We start from the raw sequence: 24,517 nt of genomic DNA, 5'->3' as shown, positions 1-24,517 counted from the left end.
TCATATTCAAATACTAGTAGAAGGGGGTATACCCTAGAAAATAAAAAATCCTTCCGTTATAACAAGATACTGACGTGGTTGTCATCTTTACGATTACGTTTACAGGTATCAGTCTCCTTTTTGTCGAGAGACAACACATTAAAATTATTTCGAGATACAATACACTATAAAACAAGATTCTGTTTATTGGCTATGAAAGAGTAGACTCGATATTGTTCATGAATTATACTTCCATTGACGATTTTCCCCTACTACAAACTGCTGGGTATCACCCAGAATTAATGATGAAACCAAAATAATGAAAAGTTTACTCAACTGTTGTGCATTATAACCAAGCTGAAGTTAGCAGGCACGAACAGCAGCCATTATGCCAGTAGGCCTATAGAAGATATAACGGCTAGTAAGGAAAATCGTCAAAGTATTGAGAGTACTCGAATAGAAAATATATTTTACTTAATCAGCGGCATACTTTAATTAATTAAGATGATTAATGCATCAATAGTCTGTATGAGCATTGACAACTTTAGACGCATTAAATATATATGGTTCAATATCATAGGAAAAGGTATCGTATGATTTTGAATTAATTTATCAACAATCACATCTACACGTATCAAGCAAATGTGAGTAAGGTACATGTAGGACTACGTTTTCTTTTATAATAGGGTCATTTATGATAGATATTAGGCTCTGTATCTGAATCTAGAGTCCTAGACTTATATATATGTGTCGTTACATGAACCATGAAAGTTGGTCAGGATCGACAGCATTTTTTCCAACATTCAAACCTGAATTTAACTACTAAAAGACTCATTTTGCTCCAGCATCAAGATACCACATTCACAATACATGTAACTCTTATCATGCTAGTTCAAGTTGAAAAATGTGTCGATCTTACATTACATACATTGTAGATGTAAATCGGCATTAAATGTATCCGCACGTGAAAGAGCTTTTTTTGCAGCAAATTGAATCCAATTTTGATTTTTCAAAACAATGATTTATAAAGTTAGCATATTCTCTCAGTTCGATCCCTTTTTTAACGCAATACATGAAAATTAAGCATTTTAACAAATGAAATATAAAACACTAAACTCAGCGGGAACAGCAGTGCCGCGGTTTGTGGGGTTTTTGTGTCTAGTTTTTGCTTGTTTAATTGATTGCCTTTTTGTTTTATTTGTCTGATTATTTTTTTTTTGTTCATTCATGTACCGTTTATATTTATTTATCTTTATAAATATAATTAAATCCTGTTATCTTTATTTTCAATGTTTCAAAAAATATCACATTGCCTCTTCTAAATACTTTAACATAGTATGTCATATAAAAAGATAATTCATCATATAATTAACAGTATACCCAATACAGTCTAGGCGCGCTTGATTAAAATATGCGATGAAGACGTGTTTTACGAAACCCATCGAGGGCCTCAATACTGGGAGAATATGTTTGTTGCCTTATTTGTAACCGGAAGTGACGTTTCTCCCGCCATGATGGAAAAGTGAATGTGGAACTCCCTTGTATCTGATTCTGCAGTGGTGCTGTCCGCGATCTGTCTGCCTATATGACGGGAAGGTTGGTATTCTTTCCCAGTGTCTGACCCAGTTTCAAGTCCGAGTTTTACACATTCGACCACAAGCAGGTCATCTTGGTTTCCATACGTAAGACTGATGTTCCGGGGGGGGGGGGGGGGGGGGGCTTCGGCTGGCACTCCGTGTACCCAGGTTTTTTTTTTAATATGAATAGGAACTAGCAATAATAATGGATTTGATTGACACGCCTTTTTTACTTTTTTTGCTCAAGTCTTTGAGGAATTTGTGTTATGCATCAGCATCAACAATAAAAGTTTCATTGTTTACAAATATGTTGATGAACAAAATTGGTATTTCCTCTGCCGGGGTTTGTTTATCATGTTTATATGAAGGACTTAACTGATCGTGGTTACAAGTTAACCAGTAGGTCCCTCACATTGCTCACCTTTCAATGCTGATGACAGGCTCACTTGTCATACGTGTATAATGCAAAGGATTTAATAGGGCCCACCTTGTTGGGATAAACTAGCTGTGTATTGGAACAACCCCTCGTCACCACATATAGAATGATACATCCCGTTTAGTTGCAATGTACAGTAGATATTCAGAGCATATTTTCTTTGACACAAATTTGAAGAAAATAACAGGTTTAACACTTTTACTTACCAAGTTATAAACCTTTTAAGAGATTGAACATGCATTCTACCTTAAATAAATTGTTACAGATCATTTCCAAATGTCATTTTTGCTTTCAACTAACATGCCATGACTGAGGTTGACTTTAAAAACTTGAAGGATTATTCATTGTTAATGTGAAGATTAGAGTTATCTGCCCATTTTTATTTTGATACAATGAATACTCATCAGATCCTATTGTTTAATGGAGTCTGAATCAATTCTTCACAAAATGTTTGTTCTAGTCGGTCTTACAAAAATGTGGAAAGAAATTTTTATCATTATTATTTTGTAATTATTACATGTGTATTTTTTTTTTATTCAGTGCTTATAAATAAATATAAGTGTAATGTTGCAATGTTCTTCAAAATATTGAATTTACTAGGTTTAACATCTGATTCATATGAATAGTTGATTACCAATATTCTTAGTTTTAGAATACAGTACTTTGTAAAAGCTATGGATGCATGCATGCTCATAAAGTCACAAGAAATTTTAAGAATGTCAAAAAAAGTTCTGAAAAGGAACACAAGCTTCAGTTTTCTCTTACGGTGCTGATTTGATCTCACAATATGTTTAAAGTTTGCTGGTCCTAGCAGACCAATTAACTGACTGAACCTTCAATTATTTTAAGCCATGGTGTTTGTTCAAATATTCCTGCAACCCTACGACCAGTGTAAAAAATGATAAGCACTCATAATGGGTCCAAGTTTTATGTGACACTTATATATCTGCAAAAATTCTAAAAACGAAATAAAAATAAATAATTACAAAATAAGATATATATCACACATAGAATTCGTCTTTAAATCTTTGTTGAACTCATTGGATTAAAAGTGAAATTTTGTATTTTGTATTGTCGTCATGATAATCTCAAAAACAAGATGAATAATATAAAGGTGCTTCAGTAACTATGTAAATTGTACATTTTAAAGAGTTCCTAAAATTCAGTTTAGATGTGCGTCATTGCAGATATTGAAAATGTAAAAATATTTCTCACACTTTAGTACAGGATTGTTTTCTTTTGTATTGGAATGTGGAATTATATGATATGTACATGCAGGCTTATAAATTCATGAGTTATTAGGTTAGATGAAAATGCCTTTTCATAATCATTAAATGCCCAGTTTTCTGATTGAATTATCAGATTTGGTCACAATTTATTTTAATGGGCTTTCACTAAAATAAACCAAGTACAACGTCTATAAAGGAACAAGTTTGGCCATTTGGTATCAGTTTATAAGTTAGGGTTATATTTTTGAAATTAAGATATTCTGATCATACAAATTTAAGAAAATCCAACTTGTATATATGGCCTAAAATTGTTTTATGAAAACAATTGTGACTATATGATGGATATAATGGTGTCATCAAGTAAAACCTAACTCGATTATAATGATAGTGTAAATGACATACTTTGTATTGTCAAGTGGGAAACAGTGAATTGCTTGTGACTAACGGTTGTCACATTTTATTCAGATTTTTCCTTGTTAAATTAACACTATAACATGTATATAAGTATCCCTTGTGACATATTGGATTTCTATAATAGTGACCTCTTTATTAAATGTGTTGAAATGCCTCAGTATTGGGAAGTTCCTTCACCATGTCTTATGATCGACTGAGCCCGAGTCAGCATTATCGGAATACGCTATTGTAAAATGTGATTATACTTTAAAAAATACATTATAAGGAATGCACATGCAATGTACATGTATCAATGTGACTGCACATTTGAGGTTTTGGGGGTTTTTTTGCGCTTGAAATGGGTTACTTATTACTTTGGTTTGATTATTATAGAAATTTTTTATTGTTACAAATGTATCTTGAGTTTTCAAAGATTAGAAAATGAATCATTTGTTCAATAGGAATATGTTCTTCTGATTCTTTCTTTAAAAAAATCCAATATAGACCTTTAAAATTTTGTATTGACCTATATATATTAAATAAGTTTGAAAAAAAAAATGATTTCAAAAGTGCTGATTATATTTACTTATTGTTAATTTAGTTATGTCCCCCAGCCATTAATATTGATCATTTATTGAAGGAATATTGAATCATTATTTGGGTAATATGAGGTGATCAAATACAGTAGGAGGTGGTCAAATCCAATGAAACTCAAAGAGCTTTATAATTATGATAGATTTGATCAGAGGCACAACCGTAGTTGATCGCATCATTCAAAGAATGATTCCTTATTACTTATACATGTATCTATATACATGATATAATTTTCAGCAATTGTACGATTAAATATTAGAATAGTCATTGATGAAATGTATATGACTATACAATACAAAATCGACTCGCAGTGTTATCACAGACAAATACCCTGGAAATGTTTTAACTATCGGTATATTTATTTCTGTACATATATGTTTACATTTAATACTTTTAAACAATAACATGCATCAGCTCTACATATTGTGACCAGCCAGGTAGGTTAAACCCCTTTGGATAAAATTTTGCTGACAACAAACTATTAAGTAGCTTGAAAAGAATTTTAATGGCTGCTGAAGTGCAAAATACCAAGCGTGAATTACAGGAAATGAACTTACAGCATGTAAAGTAACATTCTGGACCCATTGCTAACCGCAGCAAGGAGCAGGCAACATTAAGCATTAACTCCACTGCATGGGGTCTAACCTGTTTGAGTTTTGATGGTACAGTGGGGAAAAAATCAGATAATTCTGAGGTGGATGACATATCTGATTATAGATTTTTCCCCCAACTGTCTGTTCACGAATCATGGCGTTAAATGAGGTACCGGTGGATGGAGGAAATATGAATGGGTAAGACTCCTAGGTGACGATTTATAATCGGTTTTAATTTTCAAGTTGTCAAAGTATTGATACGTACAAGTACATAAACATGAAGAGGGTACAGGTTTAAGGAACTTTTTTTTTAACGATTTTAAGTAGCTGCTATGGATATTATCATGATAGAAGTATACATGTGTAACAAAAATCAGTCTTTTCTGAGAGTCTCTTTCCAACTTTGGATAGTTCCCATGTGGTTTATTTAAAGATTTTTTCAAAATGAATGGTGACTAAACTGACTTGAAGATATCGATTTTGTAATGGTAAGTCCCATTAGTCCGATACATTTCATCAATGACCTTTTTGATATTAATTCATACAATTGCTTAAAATTATATAAATACATGTATACCGGTAAGTAATACATGTAATGAATAAGGAATCATTCTTTTGAGCATTATGAGGTGATCAAATACTGTCAAACATGATCAAATCTATCATAAAGCCCTTCAGGCTCTATTGGGTTTAATCACCCCCGGCCATATTTGATCCCCTCGCTATACTCAAAGAATCAATGACTCCTAGCTGTGTGTGTTTTCTTACATATCTGCTGTTGAAAAAAAAATCAACAATATGGTACAAGCTTTTGGAGTTTGATCCCAAACTGATGAGAATTAAGTTCAATTTATTATCCCAAAAATCTTACTTGTAAGGATATATACATTGTACTAGTGAGATACAGATTTTTTATTATTTAATTATTTTATGCTCTTCAACTGTGATCAAAGTTTACGGATTTGTTTGTGCTCCCAGCTGCATGAATTTACCAATTTTGAAATTCCAGTACAATTGCAGTTCCATTTTGTTTGCAAGTTTTCTGGTCAATTGTAATCATGTCTATTTATTGATAATAGACTTCTCTATGAGGTTATGATAGGCCTAAATGCAAGATAAGTAAGATTTATTTTAAAACATATGATTTAATTCTTTGTCTGACCACGACTTAAAATATGTTGAGTCTAAAGGGTATAAGGAAGGATAACTCCTGCTATACTTTTTCTAATGTAAAATCAAGAAAGGTAACTCTTGAGAGCTACAGGAAATGATTGCAGTTCTCATAAATGCACTGTGTGTTTGTGTAATACATGCATCATCTATGAGGAAATGATGAATGTGTAAAACCTAGGGACCAAGATAAGGCTGAGACTCCATAACTAAGCAAGGTAATGTAACATAACAATGCAACCAAAACCATGCATAACTATCTATGTGTAATGCTGTCGCGGGTTTAATTTTCATGTAACAATTAAGTCAGCTAGCAGTGTAGGTATATTCAGGGAATGGTATTACTGATTGTTTCCTGCACTGATATCAAATTTGTCTATTGTAAACTTGCCTTGCAATACGTGTTCATATATGTAGCAGTATAATGTGTGTGTATGGGTGAATGTACATTGAGTACATGTACATGTTCTGTATGGGAACCGCCTAATGTTGCTTCATATTGATGTGCCATAGGAAGGTGTTCAGCAATAATATATATACATGTATGTAAGTATGTGTCCTGTCAGTGGAAGGCTGTATTGATTGAATAGCATAATAACAGCGTTGTGTGATGTAATGCAGGCATATACCATGTACTGGAGCGATTATACATGCACAACCAGTGTTATCTCTGCTAACCAGGGCCAGGGTTAGACTCTTAAAAGTTTTATAAGAAACCCAGTATGCTTAAGTTTGACTTTGAAATTCATGGAGTCTCAATGGAAGCATTGTTTGAAACATCAGATGTAAACTACATGTACTGTGGAGAAACTTGCAGGAAGTAATCAGTGAATGATAACCATGGATACAGTTTCTAATACACTTTCACACCTCCACTGTTCCCATATCCCAACCCTGCCCATTCCCTACCCCCCCCCCCCCCCCCAACCTCTCCGATTATTAGTGCTAAGCATGTTTGGTTTTTATATCCTTTAAAATTATGCATGTATTGCAATATTTGGCAGATTTGTACACTGAGAATCAATGGCAACCCATGCTTCTTAATGACCGCTCCAAAATTTTATTGTCATTAGATCTAAATATCATGGATCTAAATCTATGTAAGATCAAACTTTGCCAATGCAACATTATTTTATTGATTTTCAAGTATGAACCAGTGGCAGTGTGGCACACTTGTTGATTATTTAATTGCAATATATACAAAAGTTAATATTAACTTTGAATTATAGTTTAACAACTTTAAGTGGCTGAAAGGTCATGAAAACTTGTAACAGTAGTCCAAAAACCATAGTGATTATACATCTGTTCACTACATGTAGCTGGTAAAGATGCTGAAGTATGGTTTATAGAATATGACAAAATCTTATTTACTTAGACATAACAAAAACTTAAAATATGCTGTGTATTTCACACCACGATCTACAATTCTTGTATGTGGTATGTACTTTTCATAACCTCAGAAATATGTGCAAAGACAATTTTTCAGTCACCTCAATTTGAACTTTGACTTTATAAATAAGTTTGATATACCCTGAGTCTCTGAGTGACTGGTTGATTTTAACTGTATACACCTGTACATGTACCTGAGAAGCTTATATCCTGTTTTACCTAGCTGTGTGTTATCAGAATAGACAGTACTGCAGACAACATTTGAACATTTTGGAATCTTTTTAAAATACATGTACACATGTAAAACTTTATTTAGGGTCTAGAGAAAATAACATGATTGGTTTACCTAAAAAAATTTTTTTTAAATTAAAGATAATTATACTCACATGTACAAGTGAGGCATTTACCTGTGCGTGACTCTGTAGCCTCCGGGGTGAAAAATGAAAGGTATAAGGTGTGAAAATAGAAAAATTAAAAATGACGCTAAGTAACTGAAGAAGCCCCGTATTAAATGACAGAGTAGCTCAGTTGTGCAGCAGTAATGGCACCCCAAACTTGATTTTCTTTTCTAATCCCATTTAGTTTAGCTGCCCCTGAGGAAAATTTTCTATAAGCACATTATGTTGACCCCTTTGTAAAAGAATTGCTGGTTAGGCCAAGTTATGTCAATAAAGTATTTCTTCTTTCTCTCTTTTTTTGTGGCCGGTTAAATGTTTTGGTCTTTCTGCCTTTTTTCTTAAACGTTGGTTGGACCAAGGGATTTACACAGAGATTTCTGATAGGCTGAGAAGATTATTATTTTTAAATGTCTTGGGTTGGACACCATGCAAAACAAAAACTAGGAACTTTGTATCATCTTACACATTACAGTAGTTTGTATACAGGTGTGTAGACTTAGAATGCCATTAGGATGAGCCTAAAACACCTCAACAAAGCAAAAATGTTGTACGAAAAGAAGAATTCGGGAGGCAGGATTTGATTAACCGTTGGACTTGTATTGCGTATATATGTCTGTATGTTTGTATATTACCTTCTGTGTGCATGCAGGAAAGCTTTAAAGGAAGCAGGATTTTCTTTGCATAATTCAAATTGTGTTGATATACTACATTGACATTAGACAAGTGTAAATTTCTGTGGTGGAAAAAAATCTTCATGGATGACATTTGTCATTGAAGAGGAACTTTTTGTCTTTAAGGAGTTCTGATTTTTTTATAAACAAAAATTACTCAATATCTAGATAGTGAATGAATTTTTCATATCATTTTCCGCTTGAGTAGGAATGTGACGCTCTGAATACCTCCAAAGAAAATACATACTCTCCAGTCAACAGCCTGTTAAATGGACTTAAATAGTGTATTGCTTACAATTAAGTGACACCAAAGGAGTGAGAAATTTGTTTAAATGCACCGAGATTGATGCGTCGAGATAATTGAGTAAAGAGACAACTTTCTGTGTCAGTCTGATGCATCTGGGGTCACGGAAGCCGTCAATATTGACGAATCTGCGAACACCTGGCAGAGTTTTGGTCACCTATTAATTTACCTGTGTGGCACATTGGGGGTAGGCAGGGCGAGCTGGAAGAGATTATACCTGCTGAAACAGGACACTGGAATTTTACAACTGTTTACTAAGTGTTACAGCCCAGAGATGACATCTTGATATTTTTAAAGTCAAATATTTCACCGGGCTTGACCCCATTTGTGGAAAATAGACCTGAATTGCATGCTGCAGGTATATGATATATACATCAGAGAGGGACACACCTGTGTATTGCTGATTCTCTAGGTGTACTATCCTGGTCATATTCAATATTTGTGTCAGGATAATTTGATGTCAATTCGCTGTGGGCCGATTTTCAGACTGGGAAGCAGTGTGGTAGTGATGTAATGGTTTTTTTTTTTCTTGTTACCCAATTATTGATTTTCAGTTAACTTGTACTGCATTGAACACTTCTGCTGGGAGAAAAATTAACCCTCTCCCTTCGAAAAAGGGAGGAAATATTGATAGTACCAGGAATTTTCTCTGTTTGACGTGAGTTTGGATTTGTTTTGTCGTTGGAGGGGAGTCATTTTGTGAACCATCATGACCCATCTCAAGAAAAAGCCAGGATATCTCAGACTTCAGTCTCTCGGAGAGAATACCGAGAGTGACTTATTTCAGAGGCGGCGATTGCATTTTGACGACGGTCATGATGCTATAAATGGAATGGAGGGGGTGTACCCTCTAAACAGGTAATATGCACTGATAGTAAACAAAGGTAATACATATTGTACGCACTTATTGTAAGTAAACAAAGTACTACAGTCATTTATGATTTATACAAGAGGAATTCCGCTGCACTGGGGGCATTGTTATATTTATGGCCATGTGAAATCTTCTGACTGGTTTTAATTTTGTTTTATTTGATTTCATTTTGTCAGAGATAATGTATGTCCTTCTCACAATGATTCTGGTTGCATCTCCATTGGAAGTTGATTTTGTAAAAAGAATTAATTTCAGGCCTGTAATCATAATGATTGAAAATTAAGCGCCAGCGTCTATTGGTGCAACTTTGAGTGTGCATGCATTGATGGATGCAGTTTACCTGGTTAATTTGAATCAATAATCGATGGATCTTACCTGCACATACAAATCAATTTGTCAATCACTCTCTTTCTTTTCTTTTGATATCTGTTTAAATTTTTTTTGATACATTTTGCATTAAAAACTAGGTTTAAAATGTTGATCTTCATTCACGCTTAACAGGTTTGACAAGATTACATGACAAGGAACTGAAATATTATGTAGAATGGGTGGAATTTCCATCCTCACATCCTTAAGTTTATCAATACAGTAATATTAAATGTAAATTGTGCATAAACTTGTGCTGCAATTTGACAAACTTTTGTGTTAAACACACATATTTTTTACACTGTGTCCTCTTGCCACATTATGAACATCAATAAAATTCCCATCTGAAGAATTTTCTATAAAAAATCAAGTCTGACCATCTGTTTTTTGACTGCTTAATATGCTAAATTTCAGCGAACATGCGTTCTTGGCTTGAGAGTTGTAGGAATGTATAGGAATGTGTTGCTCTGTAGTAAATCAGAGGTGCTTGAACCTTGAAGAGTTAATCAACCCCTCAGGGTAAATACTTTCGGGGGAGTTGAACAATCAACAGCAGCCATTCTGTGATTCTTCAGCATATAATAGTGTATTTTATGTGTACCTATGGCATTGTTTTTCCGAAGTCTGCAACAGTCAGTGTAAAAATCAACATGTAGTTTAAATAAATGAAGAGTACATGTATTTAATACGTCTGAGAGGAAGTGGGAAGATTATTTTGGGGGTAGGGGGTAGTTTGGGGTACATGAAAAAGTAGAGTTGCCCAGTAATATATAAAGGTATGGAAGCTATGATAGCATACACAATTATAGATACTTAATACTTTATCAAATTAACAGGGGATTGTAAGCATTCAAACTGGAGGTATAATTTGTGAGATAACATTATGGTCGTTCATGAGCGGTATTGACTCGGGTCTGGAACACTTCAGTAGGCAAACATATCACATTCGTTTAAAATCCCTCTCGTAAACAGACTTCTCTAGAAGTCTATCTGCATATTGAATCTAGTGTAAATTTTTGTAAGAAAATTAAAAGATAGCTGATATTTATATTAGTTGATCACTTGGGAGGTGGATCCTGATGTTTTCTGAAGGAAAAGGGAGAGATTGGGTAAATGGAGATATACAATGTACGTTGTATATGTACCTGATGTCAGGGTTGTCTCTAAAAATTGATGTAGAAGGGAGAAATAAAAAAGTAGAAGGGGATCTGGAGGTCTAGCTTATAGCTGTTTGAAATGAAAAAATAGCTGGGTAATTATGTCACTTTAGGTGGGGGAATTCCCCGCCTCCCGGGTCTTAAAGACAACCCTGTGATGAACATATACCGGTATTACCAAATGTACTCCAAGTAATATGTTGAACAACACTTGTTCTATGGATCCATTCTTTTTCAAAATGAAACATCAACAAATTTTTTAAAGTGTTTGGGATGGGGTGGTTGGGTGAGTAGGGGTTTTAGATATCAAATTTGATTCTGAAGGATTGAGATTTCATTTGCTCTTGTAGTTAATTAAGCTTTAAGGGAGCAGTTAATGATGATTATTTTGATATTTAATTAGATTTCTAGTATTTTATTGAATAAAAGTTGGATTGAATAACTGTAGTTCTATAATTGCTACCTTGAATCCCACATATTTGTCATCATAATAATTTTTAAAGGTAGAATGCACTTCACCTTGCAAGTTCAGCAAGATGAATAAAATCATTGTCAAGTTGTTGTGAACAAAATATAAAGAACGCGTTTTACGTACAAGTCTTAAGTAAATACAATTTGACAGTCAGGAACAGGCAAGATTTCTGCTACATATGTAACAAGGAGTAAATAGGCAACTCCTGATCCTTGTAAGTTGCCATTATCAGCAAGTGCTCATGCACAAGTGCCTAAAGTCCCTGCTGTATGCATTGTACTTTTTAACCGAGTTATATAAAAAAATGTTGAATTTTGTGTCTTTGCAGTAGCAACATGTCGTATGGTAATGGGGCGTTGTGTCACAGATGTCATGAAGGATTCGGCGCCAATGAGGAAATAGTCAACTCCAATGGAGAGGTGTGGCACACCCAGTGTTTTGTGTAAGTCCTAATTCTCTGACCCCCCCTTTTTGCTTTATTTCTGAAGATCTGAAGATAAATAGCTTGTTAGAATTCAACATTAGATAGGCTAGGATATATTGTGAATGATAGACAAAAACTTTTTAATTTGTTACTTTCATTTTCATACATGTATGTTAAATTGACTTCCTGGGCATTTCCTATATTCAGAAAATAAACAGATGTTTATAATTACATGTACATGATGTATACTGAATATATACGATGTAGACTTCAAAAAAGTGTCTGTCTATTATAATCAAATATTCCCCATGCATGCATGAAAACAAGTCTTTACATGAGATTGTTATTTGTATTTACATCTGCAGTTGATTAGCCTAGGAAAACAAAAAATGGTCCATCACTGATGAATTTTTCCCTTGAACAAAGAACAAAAATAAAAAGACGAGACCGCATATTAATTGTATCCTGAATCTAGATCATTCATGCATAAAAATTTCTTACCATATCAGTTAGCGTGCATAATTTATTGCATGAAGCATGATCAGTATGTTAGAGAAAAGAGAAGTATAAATTTGCATAGGGTGAAGGGATTAGAAAAAGTCAAGTAGATGTGCAAGTGCATGTTGAAAGCTACATATGTAATTTAAAAAAACTAAAACTATAGTACATAATTCAGGGCCTGCTGTCACAAACATTTCTTTTTCTGATAGAGTTAATACAGAATTAAAAGTTGTCGGTGGCAGCAGGACTTTAGGTAATTTTGGAGAGAGAGAGAGAGAGAGAGAGAGAGAGAGAGAGAGAGAGAGATGATTTAACCAAGATCTAGCTACTAGGTTAATAAGATTGATTTTTGCTTTGTGCTGTGGAAAAAGTCAGAAAGATTAGAATTTAATCTCATTGTCCAGTAGTTTGTGTTTTAAGCCTTTCATACTAAAATACCGGTACATTCTCCAGTCCTTAGTATTCACAAAATGTAAATAATTAAGAACTGCTTGTAATTTGTTAAGAATAAAGTAACCAGACTTAAAAAATAACCTGTACAATTCCTATAAGTTGTATTTTCTTCAGTAATTGTTACATTTTGAAGAGAAAAAAAATTTATTAGGAAACAATTCATGTTGTATGCACAATGTGCACTTAAGTTTATTATGTGTCAAGAGCTTCATCATTTGAACAATCTGTAAATTTTGGGGTACTGTATAAAGGAATTGCGTATACTATAGCCTCTCACCCATATCTGTTTTCAAAATTCAAAGCAAGTTTGATATTGATATTTTTAGTGTACTGGTATTGATCTTGAAATTCCATGATCATTTATTTAATATGTTTGATATAGTAAGCAAAATGCACATTCATATGTTAAGATAACTTAGTTCTAAAAAAAACAGCATTGATTTATGTGAAATTCATGCATGTTACAAAACATATAACATGTATTATACACTTTAATTTTTGTTTACATATTCTTGCTAAAGCATGTGAATAGACTTTATTGTAACTTTCATTTTCAACAATATGTTAATTAAAGTCCCTTTGCCTTCTGTCTTGAAACAGTTACTGCTAAAAATCTCTTAAATTTAATACACTTTCCTTTGCTTGTTGCACCATATGCTTCAGCAAGCTTGCTAATTAAGTCTGTTCAAAATAATCTTTTATTGTAACAATTAATTGATGTATCCTTCAAAGGAAGTTAACTCATAGTCTAAGCTTTTCTCCACTGCCTTTATAATGTATCAGCAACTGGAATGTGGAAATTTACTTCAATTTACCTCTGCTTCATATATAAACTTGCAGAATTTCTCCTATCATTTTTCTTAGGAAGGGGGATAAACTTTATAAAATGTGAAGGGATACATGTCAGATTTTTTAATGTAATGGTGATTTCTGGTACCGGTAGATGGTAAAGAAGTAGGTCGAAACAACTATGATGGTAAAATTCCACATTCCTGGTACTTGCGACCATGTTGTACGTAATCTACAAATGCTTCCTATATTCATGCTGTCTGTTGCGTTGTTCCGCGTAGAAGTCAGAGAAAAGCAGCTACTAGGGCAGCCCAGAGCTACGCATGCTCAAAATGTCACGAGACTCTGTCTCCGTGGGAACAGATGGTGAACTTTAACGGTCGGGTGTGGCACACGGCCTGCTTTGTGTAAGTACTAACTGGGTCAAGGTCAAATAACTGATGGGGTCAAGGGCAAATAACTAGTGGGAGCCAATGGTTTTATGTAATTGGGGTTGAAGGGTGATGGTTTGGTAGCCATTCTTTACAGATACTTTCTTCATTTATTTTTCTCTTTAATAGTCTAGGTTTTTTAAAGGGTTTTTTTCCCCAGTGCAAGTTTGCTGTGCTGAAAACGTCATTGCAAGCATCTTCCTTTGTGAGACCACCTCATTCATTTGCATATTTTGGCAGTCAGTTTCGCTTAATAGCTTTCATTTCTATACATGTACACGTATGTCATATGTAATTATGTATAAAAAATATTTATGCAGCCTTTTGCACTTTTTTCTTGCATTCTGACTTAGCTTGACTCAAGTTTTAAGTTGCTTGATTTGTTTTCTTTCATTTCAAAACATTTTTGCTTCGATCTTTATGCTACTTAATAGTAGTTAAAAACAAACAATTTCATATTCTCCTTATTATGATCGCACTGCTGCAAATTTTGTACAAGTAATACACTCTGTAATACTCAAACATATAAATGTACCGGTATATGCTTTTCATAATGTTAACCATTTGGATGCAGAATTAATTAAAGGAAAAAAGTATAGGAAAAAAAGGTGGAAAAATAAAAGTTTGGACAAGATCTGAGATTAACCTGTGGTTTGATCTGTTTCAGCTGTGCCCAGTGCTTCCAACCATTTCCTGAGGGAGTGTTTTATGAGGTAAATAAATAATTATGAATTCAAAGGACTATATATGATATGGGCCTAAAATGGCCCCCGAAAATGAACATCATCATTTTACTGTAATTCTTTATTTTCTTTGTACAGATAAATATGTGATGTTTTTACATTATGTTCATTTTGATTCAAGTGCTCACAATTTAGAAATATTATATCGTAAAGACAATCTTTTCCCGCCATTTTTGTGTTTTTAGCATAAAACAGCTTGTTTTCAAGCAGTTTTTCTTTCAGAAAACATAGAGCGCATGCTTGAACAAACAAAATATTTTAATCGGAGTTGTTGCTAGCCAAGACTCATAACTAACAAAAAAATTTTCCTTGTTCAAGCATGCACTCTATATTTTCCATTCGTAAAAAGATAAGAAAATTCTAATTTTTGACTGATTTTGATTGCATTATAGAAATAGCGTCACTTTGGCGTCATATACTGCAAGTGAGTGCAAATAAATAGGTGACAAATATATTCTATATCACCTCTTCTAAAAAATAACATAACATTTTATTCTTCCCGAAACACTTTAAAAAATGGCAATTATGGGGGCCAAATTCAAATAATATCATATATAGTTCCTTTTTACCTGTATAGGTACATGTACATGTTAATGATCACCACAACATTTGATTGGGATAACAGGATCACATCAAGTTGACAGGTATGGGTCATCAGATGGAACGAGACACATTTGTTTTGATCTGTTGATCCGAGTCTGCTTACCTGTCGTTATCCTGGCCCAGTATTTGAATCAAGTTGAGCTGCTTTAAGCTATAGAGACAGCAGTTTCCACCTTGTCCAGTGGGAGCTATAACCAAGTGATGAGAAATGCATTTTGTTGTCTGTAAAGATAACCTGTTTGCATTATTTTATTTAATATATGTATGTAATGGTAAGAATGAGCTAGATATTATTGTATCTAATTTAATGTTTTATGTTTTCTTTCAGTTTGAGGGTAGGAAATATTGTGAGCACGACTTCCATGTTCTCTTCGCACCATGCTGCGGAAAATGCCGTAAGATATTTTGAATTATGTTTTTGTAACAAACAACTGGTTCTAACTTAGTTTTAACTGACAAACAGGTATGAAACATTTTTTGCCTTATGTTCGATATATAAAAGAGAATTGCAAAAATGAAAAGTACATGTATAAAGGGAGATAATTGAATTAGGAATTCTACAAACTGTTCTATTACAAGCTTAATGCTGTTCAGCCTTTGCTTTTCATGATACTGCCACTCAATTGATAATGAAAAAGTTCATATCTAACAACCTCTATTATATCAAACAGAACTACGTTTTGTATCTGCTTTGGTCATGCTGCAGTCACTTGACTGACTGTTTACCATCAGCGCTTCATGCTGTGCAGTCCCTGTGTTTATGCTGTGTACTTCCTGTATTTATGCTGTGTATCACCAGTGTATTTCATGCTGCAGTCATTTTACAGGGGAGTTCATCGTGGGACGAGTCATCAAGGCCATGAACAACAGCTGGCACCCCGACTGCTTCCTGTGTGAGATCTGCACCGCCCCGCTCGCTGACGAGGGCTTTGTCAAGAACGCTGGAAGGTACATCACAACCGTGTCATACCTGTATATCATTGAGGAAGGCAGCACGAATTAATTATTTTTATGCCCCCCTTCAAAGAAGGGAGGGCATATTGCTTGCTGCTGTCGGTCGGTCGGTCTGTCTGTCAGTCAGTCGGTCGGTCCACCAACAGTTTCCGTTCATTTTTTTAGCAGAGGATGAACATATTGAAATGAAATTTGGTATACAGGTTTATCATGATAATATCAAGGTCAAGTTCGATATTGGGTACGATCAAGCAATTTTTGACAGAGTTTTGGATTTTGGACGTAGAAAAATTCCAGTTATTTGCAGTTTCAGCTCATTTTCTTCGCAGAGTATGAACATATTAAAATGAAATTTGGTATACAGATTTATCATGATAATATCTAACTCAATTTTGATATTGGGTACGATCAAGCAATTTTTGACAGAGTTGTGGCCCTTGGACCAGTCTAGGCGGACTCTGAAAACTGCGTAAACTCCGAAAACGGAGTATTTGGCACCGTCATGCATTGCAATTTTCTCAACTTCCGTTTTGTAGCTAATGTAAATAATGGAGAGTTGCCTCCCTTTCCCGTAAAAGACGTGATTGAAAAATAGATTAAAATCCTTCAGGGGCATGAAAAAAAATGGAAACGACTCAGAAATGGTTAAAAATTAAAACTCACACGTGGTCGACCAGGAATTATAAGAAAATAAGACTGAATATAGAAATAGAATAATGGTAACTTTACAACAGACATAAAGTAAAATGACAATTTTTAACAGAGTGGTTTATGGTTTATAGAGCCCTGTGCCGTGAATGCAATGCCAAAGAAAAAGCCAAGGGGATGGGGAAATATGTGTGCCATAAGTGTCAGTAAGTATGGATTTCCTTATGTCTGTACATGTGTCTTCCAAGTCAATTTACATATTGAGAAAATAAATTTCACTTGTATTCTCTAATAAATTATGGATTACCGGTATTAAAGATGTAATTTTGCATCAAGAGCTACATTGTGAATTGAAAATGTATTGTAAATTTTTCATGGGATATTTTCACTTCTTTTTTCTAATATAATTTTTTTCTTCAGTGCCATCATTGACACAGGACACATCAAGTTTAGGGGGGAGGCCTACCATCCTTACCACTTCAATTGCTCCTCTTGTGGGTAAGGAAAAAACATTACCATATATCCTGGATTTTATTTGCATGTCACAGATTTAGTAAAAGATTGGTGTAAATTTAAACTTTTTTTATTTTGCACAAGTAATTTTCGATTTTCAATTTTTCTATATACATATGGTATACTAAATGTTTTACAAATAATTTTACAGCCAGGAGCTTAACGCTGACGCTCGAGAGAAGTCAGGAGAGCTGTATTGTTTACGCTGTCATGACAAAATGGGTATCCCTATCTGTGGAGCCTGCAGGTAAGAATCGGTCCTCTGTCTGGAAGTGTTAAGGTGCAGTCAAATGATGCAATTTTTCATCTGATTATCAACTTGCTTTTAAATAAAATCATACAGTCTAGCCCCTTAAGTCAAAAGCAAAGTCTGAATGTTGATTGAAAATCTGATTGTGTCCAATTGTTTGATCAATTTTTCTAGTGAGAATCATGATGTCACCATGACTTTACTCATACAATAAACGTGAATTGTTATGGTAAAATTGATTGTTAAATGGCGTTGTGTGACCACCTCAACAACTGACTCCAATTGACCGACTGTAAATTCCTAATTAAACGTGAGGAATTTATATCCGCGTAAAATCATGAGAAGCAAGTCTCACAGATTTTAAATCCTCGCTTTTATTTGCTGACAGCTGGGAACGATAAGAAATAAGGATAAATCTTCTGCGTTCGCGATTTTATATTCTTGCGATTTGATTCAAAACAGTGGAAACGCGGAATATAAGTGCTTGCGTAAAATAAGGAATTTACAGTAATTGAGCAAGTTGATTTAAGATTGGATGAAAAATTGCATCCTGTGACTGCACCTTTATAGCTCATCCTCTCTGCTCATAAGAAATGGATAACAAGCTGCAGATTATATACACAAACATAAGGTTTTCTAATTTTTGAATTGTCCACAATCAGCAACAAGACAAACGAAATGATGGAGTGCACTATACACTGTAGGATGCATGAAATGATTTGCTTAAGAACAGTTTTTACTTCAAATACACATTGCTATATTATTTGGGCAAATTTTTAATGAAAGTTTAAAATTTAAAGCATATTTAATAGAACACAAACCAGTGGTTGACTTTTAAAACAGGTAAGTTTTACATTTAACAAGTAAAATGATTTTTTTCTTATTTATTTTTTTATTATGAGATGTCATCTCAGGCCTTTGTTTGCAGTAGTATTGAAAAGAAGAAGTTAACATGTTTTGAACATGGAGAACAAAGTGTTGGTTTGACTGTATTTCTCGTAGTTTTCCAAAGAACTTTTGTTCATGGTATTATCAACTGGGAGGAGTTGTTTGATTCCTGTTTCTATTTATTACAGGCGTCCTATTGAAGAGAGAGTGGTACACGCATTAGGAAAAGCCTGGCATGTGGAGGTAACTATAGCAACTCGCTGAAATATTCGTAAACATTTTGGAACATTTTATAACTATATGTTTATATTAGAAGTATTGTATTCATCTGATAGAGAATTGTACTGAATATTATCAGTTGTTAAAAAGAAATCAAAAATTATAGTTTTTCACGAGAGAACTCTTTGAATTCCAGCATTTTGTCTGTGCCAAATGTGAGCGGCCATTTTTTGGAACTCGTCACTACGAGAAGAAAGGGCTGGCCTATTGTGAGACTCATTACCATCAGGTTTGTTTCCAAAATAAACTGTGTGTGAGGGAAGTTTGATTAGAGAAGTTGAGAACGATATTTTAAGTAATTATTGTTTTCATACTGTACATGTAAGTGTTTATATCAAAGGCAGTGTCATAGAAATACCATACAGACATACAGTTCATTTATTATGGTTGAAATAGGTTGGATTCATCAGAAGTGTTCATTCATTTAATATTTACTTTTTTCAGGGGGTGGGGCTGTAATAACTTAATATATGGGATGTAAATGGTAAATGAATTAAAATTCTGCGCATACGATTGACATTGTTCATGTATTATTATACTTACAGCTGGTTGGTAAAGTAACTGATGCACTCAATGCAGACAAATAACAGTCTATTTCATAATTTTGTTTTTCCTTATTTTACTATATATATAAGGATTTCATTGGGCTTATGCACAGTGTATTCAGATATTGAAAGTCACTAACAAAGCCAGTATTTAAATGATTAGGTTTATTTCAAAATATATTGAGTATATTAGAGTGAGTTGTCAGAGAAAAACTCCTAATCAAATGCCCCCCTAAGATGAGAAATAGACTTTAAAACTTGTAAAATTTTAAAGTTTCACATGAGAACTGGTTGGGTTAATCAATTGATATGCACATACAAAAATTTCACACTTTTTCCTTAAAAAAAAATAAATTAGGTAAAGTAATTGCAGGTATTGGAACCCATTAGAAGGATATATGATTTGTATACAAAATGTATATAAACAGTTGACATAAATATATGCATTGATTCCAAACAATGGTCAGAAATGTCATTTTTAGCTCACCGAGACGAAGTCAGGGGGAGCTTATGCTATACCCTCGGCGTCGGCGTCGGCGTCGGTGTCGGCGTCGGCGTCGGCGTCCGGACCTGGTTAAAGTTTTTGTTGCAGGTCCTGTATCTAAGCTATTACTTGTCCTATCTTCACCAAACTTGCATGGATGATGCATCTGGACCTACTTATGGACTTGAAAGACTTGGATGCTGAATCTCAGTCCTAAATTTCAGATGCTGGAGGAGGTTAAGGTTGTTGGACCAGGTTAAAGTTTTTGTTGCAGGTGCCCTTTGATAGCAATATCTAAGTTACTACTGGTCCGTACTTCACCAAACTTGCATGGATGGTGTGTCTTATGATACTGATGCACCAGACAGGCATGAGTGCTGAATCTGAGCTATAGGTTTCAGATGCTGGAGGAGGTTAAGGTTTTTAGAGCAGGTTAAAGTTTTTGTTGCAGGTGCCCTTTGATAGCAATATCTAAGTTACTGCTGGTCCGTACTTCACCAAACTTGCATTGATGGTGCGTCTTATGATACTGATGCACCAGACAGGCTAAAGAATGCTGAATCTGAGCCATAGGTTTCGGATGCTGGAGGAGGTTAAGGTTTTTAGAGCTGGTTAAAGTTTTTGAAACAGGTGCCCTCTGATGATTATATCTTAGTTATTACAATTGTCCTAACTTCACCAGACTTCCATGGATGGTGCGTCTTATGATACTGATGCACCTGACAGGCTTGAATGCTGAGTCTGAGCCATAGGTTTCAGATGCTGGATATGGTTAAGTTTTTTGAAACAGGTCACATGTTTAATAGATAATAGAACTATTTCAAACTTGCATAGTTGATTAAACTGTAATATGAATGAATCACAGAGGAATCTTCAGATGCAGAGCTTGATCTCCATTATCAAGGATGCTAAAAAATATATCTTAGTTATTACAGGTCCTAACTTCACCAAACTTGAAGGAATGGTGTGTCTTATGATACAGATGCACCTGACAGGCATGGATGTTGAATCTGAGCCAAAGGTTGCGGATGCTGGAGCAGGTTAAGGTTTTAATTGCTAGTGCTCGATGATGATGATATCTTAGTTATTACTGGTCTGAACTTCACCAAACTTGCATGGAGATGCGTCTTATGTATACTGATGCACCTGACAGGCTTAAATGCTGAATCTGAGCCATAGGTTTCGGATGTGTTGGTTGATAAATGATATAACATGATTCCTATGATATAGTATTGTATGGAATGAAACAATATTGTTTAATATGATACAATATAATATCATATGTAATATTATAAAAAGTTATATGATATGATATGATATTGTATCAATTTTTTTTTGTATTTTATGTAATGATATTGTATCATGATATCGTTATGTATAGTATTGTATATTATGATACTATATTGTATAATATTATATTGTATTATTAATTTATTATTTTATCACATGATACTGTTACATAAGATATTGCAAAATATAATATTGTATCCTATGATACAATATTGTATATTCCATTATATTTTATCATACGATATTGTATAGTATGATATTAGTTTCTGTTATATAGAATTATATCACATGAAATTGTACAATATAATATTGTAATATTATATTATATCGTATCATACGATATTGTAAAATATGATATTGGTTTATAATATGATATATTGTCACATCACATGAAATTGTATTGTATGATATTGTAAAATATATTATTGTATCATATGATACAATATGTATAATATAATATTGTATTATATTTTACTTTATCACATAATATTGTATCATTTGATATGATACAATGTTGTATCAAATTATATTGTATCATATGATACAATATCATGTTATGTTTCAAAAATGATACAGTATCATACAATATCATACCATATTAAACAATATAATATCATATGTTTCAATGTTATGATGTAATATGTAATATGATATTGTAATATTATACTATATTGTTTTATGTATTATGATATTGTATTATGTGATCAAATACAATAACGTTTAACACAATACAATGTCATATCATACGTTACAATATCATATCTCATCATTGTTTATTATGGTATTTTATTGTATTATATGATATGTATTGTATATATGATATGATGCAATATTTAATTTTATATTATTGCATTGATTAACATATGAACATATGATTACAATACAATTTTTTGACAGATGATATACGATATTGTGTCAAAACAGAATCCATGAATATCTAAGGTCATAAAGTATGATTTTCATTTAATATGATAAAGGTGGTCTCATAAGGGTGAAGTCTCATAAGGGTGATGTCTCGTCTCGGTGAGCTTTGTAATCTGTGATTACCTATGTTTGCAATATGTAGTACAAGTAATGGCAAAGCTTGTTAACATTGTATTTTACATATATTACATGTATCAGGTCTTACCAAAGAATCTCTGCAATTATAAAAGAATGCTTTCTATAGAAATGCAAATAGTAAACACATCTCTATTTCAAGGAACATTATTTAACCATTTTTGCTGTTTCTATATCATGCATATATGTTGGAGCTCATTATTTAAAAGTAATAGTCATAATTTTTTTGACAAATGATTTTGAATGGGACCAAACAGTGAAATTGTTTGATAATTCACTAATTTGATTTCTTTTGTCCCTTTTTTGCAGCTGTTTGGGAACATCTGTTTTGTCTGTAACAACGTGGTGACGGGAGACGGTGAGCTTTAATTATGTCTCTTGTTATTGATATTTATTGATTCACATTGAGTAAATTCAATATTGATTTTGATTGAGCTCAATATTTAAGAGTAAGTGATTTATGATACCAAAAATATTAATTTGTAATTGATAAAAGAGGATATATGCATACCATGTTCATGACTTTAGAAGGAAAATTTTTGGTATATCATTTCAAAAATGATATTTATGGTTGAATTTGTGTCACTAGAAAAAAAAAAACTTACCAAATTTCTCTCTCTTCAAATCAATGTTTAATACCAACAATAGTCAACATGGTACCTCACTTTGTTATTAATCTTTTAAAATTTCTCCACAGTGTTCAGTGCCTTTAACAAGTCGTGGTGTGTCGGCCATTTTGCTTGCTCTATTTGTGACAGGAAGATGAGCCATAAGTAAGTCTATGATCAGTATTACGTAGTATTCAGGCTATGTCTGTTTCTGTGCCTTCAATTAAATTTCACTTCCTAAATGAATTTACAAATAAAGAACTTGTATACCAATCGGGAAATGCCCTTAATCTGACAGAATTTTTTTTTGTAAACACATGCTAAAAGCGTTCAAAACAATTATATGTGAACTGTGCAGGTATTGATTGTAATAGTTTGTGATATAAGAACATAAAAGAAATATCAGGTATTATTTGTTTTAAAATATGTTCGTTGGCGTTTAATTTATCTGTCAAATTGTAATAAGTATGTATAAGAACAAGTTTTTGGAAGCCAGTGTAACATGAAAAAATATGAAAGCCTATTCATGAAAGAAACTGTATAACATTATAGTAATGGAAGCCTATTTAGATTGAAAGTAAAAAGAATCCTGTATAAAATAAAAAGTTATTATGCAGGGAAAGTGATTGACTTAATCAATAAAATTTGTTTTGTTCTAGGACCAAGTTCTTCGAGTTCGACCTGAAGCCTGTGTGTCGTGTGTGTCACGAAAAGTTCCCAGGCGAACTGAAAAAGAGGCTGAAGAAGTACCATGAAGAGGTATCCAAGAGACAAATCATGTCCAACAGTTAGGGGGGTTATCTGCCCCTGTAATCGGCGCAGGCCAGCGCTAAAAAGTATGGGACGATATCGTGGAGGGAACAGAAAGGACAAATAAATACTACCGGTACATACAGCGAGAAAACAATGTGCAAGGATTTGATTTTAAAACTGAAACTTAACGTCTGGAACCTTAATGTTTTTTCTTGTTTTGAAATTTGGGCTTTGTTTTGTAGTTTATACCATGTATTTGAGATGTTGATATAGCCTCTGTTGACTGTAGCTTTCACAGTGTCCCGTGTTTAACTAGTTGGTAGTAGTCCTTTATCGGCACATTGTTCTGTATCTAGCTTGGCAAAGAAGGATAAGTGTTAATTATAAAGTTAGCAGCTTTTTTGAAATTAGGAGAAATTTTTGAAGTTATTTATCAGCATTAGTTTGATTATAAATTTATATGCAGCTTTTTGAAATTATGAATACATATTTTAATTTTAAAATATACATCAGCACACTAGCAGATGTGAAAATTCTTTTGCATCTTTGTTATACATATTTGCTGAGCAGATTATGCCTTTTGTAGCTTGTATAAACAGTCCATATCTTTACTCTTTCAAAGATTTTTATTTTTTATGAAATTCGGCTGGAATATTCATTGAATCGGTGCTTGGTTTATATGCGGTGTGAATAATTTGTGTGA

General features: G+C 33.5%; 1 protein-coding gene across 8 annotated transcripts; it reads left to right on the top strand.

Moving 5' to 3' along the window:
* The first annotated feature begins 1,449 nt into the window (after positions 1–1,449).
* LOC105328090 (LIM and senescent cell antigen-like-containing domain protein 1) lies at positions 1,450–24,489 on the top strand. Of its 8 annotated transcripts, none has more exons than XM_034471377.2 (14): positions 1,450–1,575; positions 11,928–12,041; positions 14,048–14,173; positions 14,865–14,910; positions 15,872–15,938; positions 16,371–16,491; positions 17,280–17,351; positions 17,566–17,643; positions 17,810–17,905; positions 18,985–19,039; positions 19,212–19,304; positions 22,763–22,811; positions 23,151–23,226; positions 23,721–24,489. In XM_034471377.2, exons 1-14 carry the CDS (start codon positions 1,565–1,567, stop codon positions 23,851–23,853), a joined length of 1,137 nt encoding a protein of 378 aa, XP_034327268.2. In that variant the 5' UTR covers positions 1,450–1,564; the 3' UTR covers positions 23,854–24,489. The 8 variants fall into 8 exon arrangements, with proteins under 8 accessions (XP_034327268.2, XP_034327271.1, XP_065926423.1 ...); XM_066070351.1 differs by lacking the exon at positions 1,450–1,575 and adding an exon at positions 4,806–4,999; XM_066070352.1 differs by lacking the exon at positions 1,450–1,575 and adding an exon at positions 6,053–6,189.
* The last annotated feature ends 28 nt before the right edge of the window (positions 24,490–24,517 follow it).

This window comes from Magallana gigas, chromosome 8 (genome assembly GCF_963853765.1).
Source record: "Magallana gigas chromosome 8, xbMagGiga1.1, whole genome shotgun sequence".
Classification (NCBI taxonomy): Eukaryota; Metazoa; Mollusca; class Bivalvia; order Ostreida; family Ostreidae; genus Magallana; species Magallana gigas.
The sequence above is the reverse complement of the archived record's forward strand: the minus strand, read 5'-3'. Positions and strand labels throughout refer to the sequence as shown.

What these genes read in the sequence shown, in the direction of transcription:
- LOC105328090 (XM_011428844.4), top strand. Translation starts at nt 9,443, where the DNA reads ATGACCCATCTCAAGAAAAAGCCAGGATATCTCAGACTTCAGTCTCTC. An exon ending in CCTATCTGTGGAGCCTGCAG is followed by an intron (nt 17,906 to 18,984) that starts GTAAGAATCGGT and finishes TATTTATTACAG; the next exon opens with GCGTCCTATTGAAGAGAGAG. An exon ending in CAACGTGGTGACGGGAGACG is followed by an intron (nt 22,812 to 23,150) that starts GTGAGCTTTAAT and finishes ATTTCTCCACAG; the next exon opens with TGTTCAGTGCCTTTAACAAG.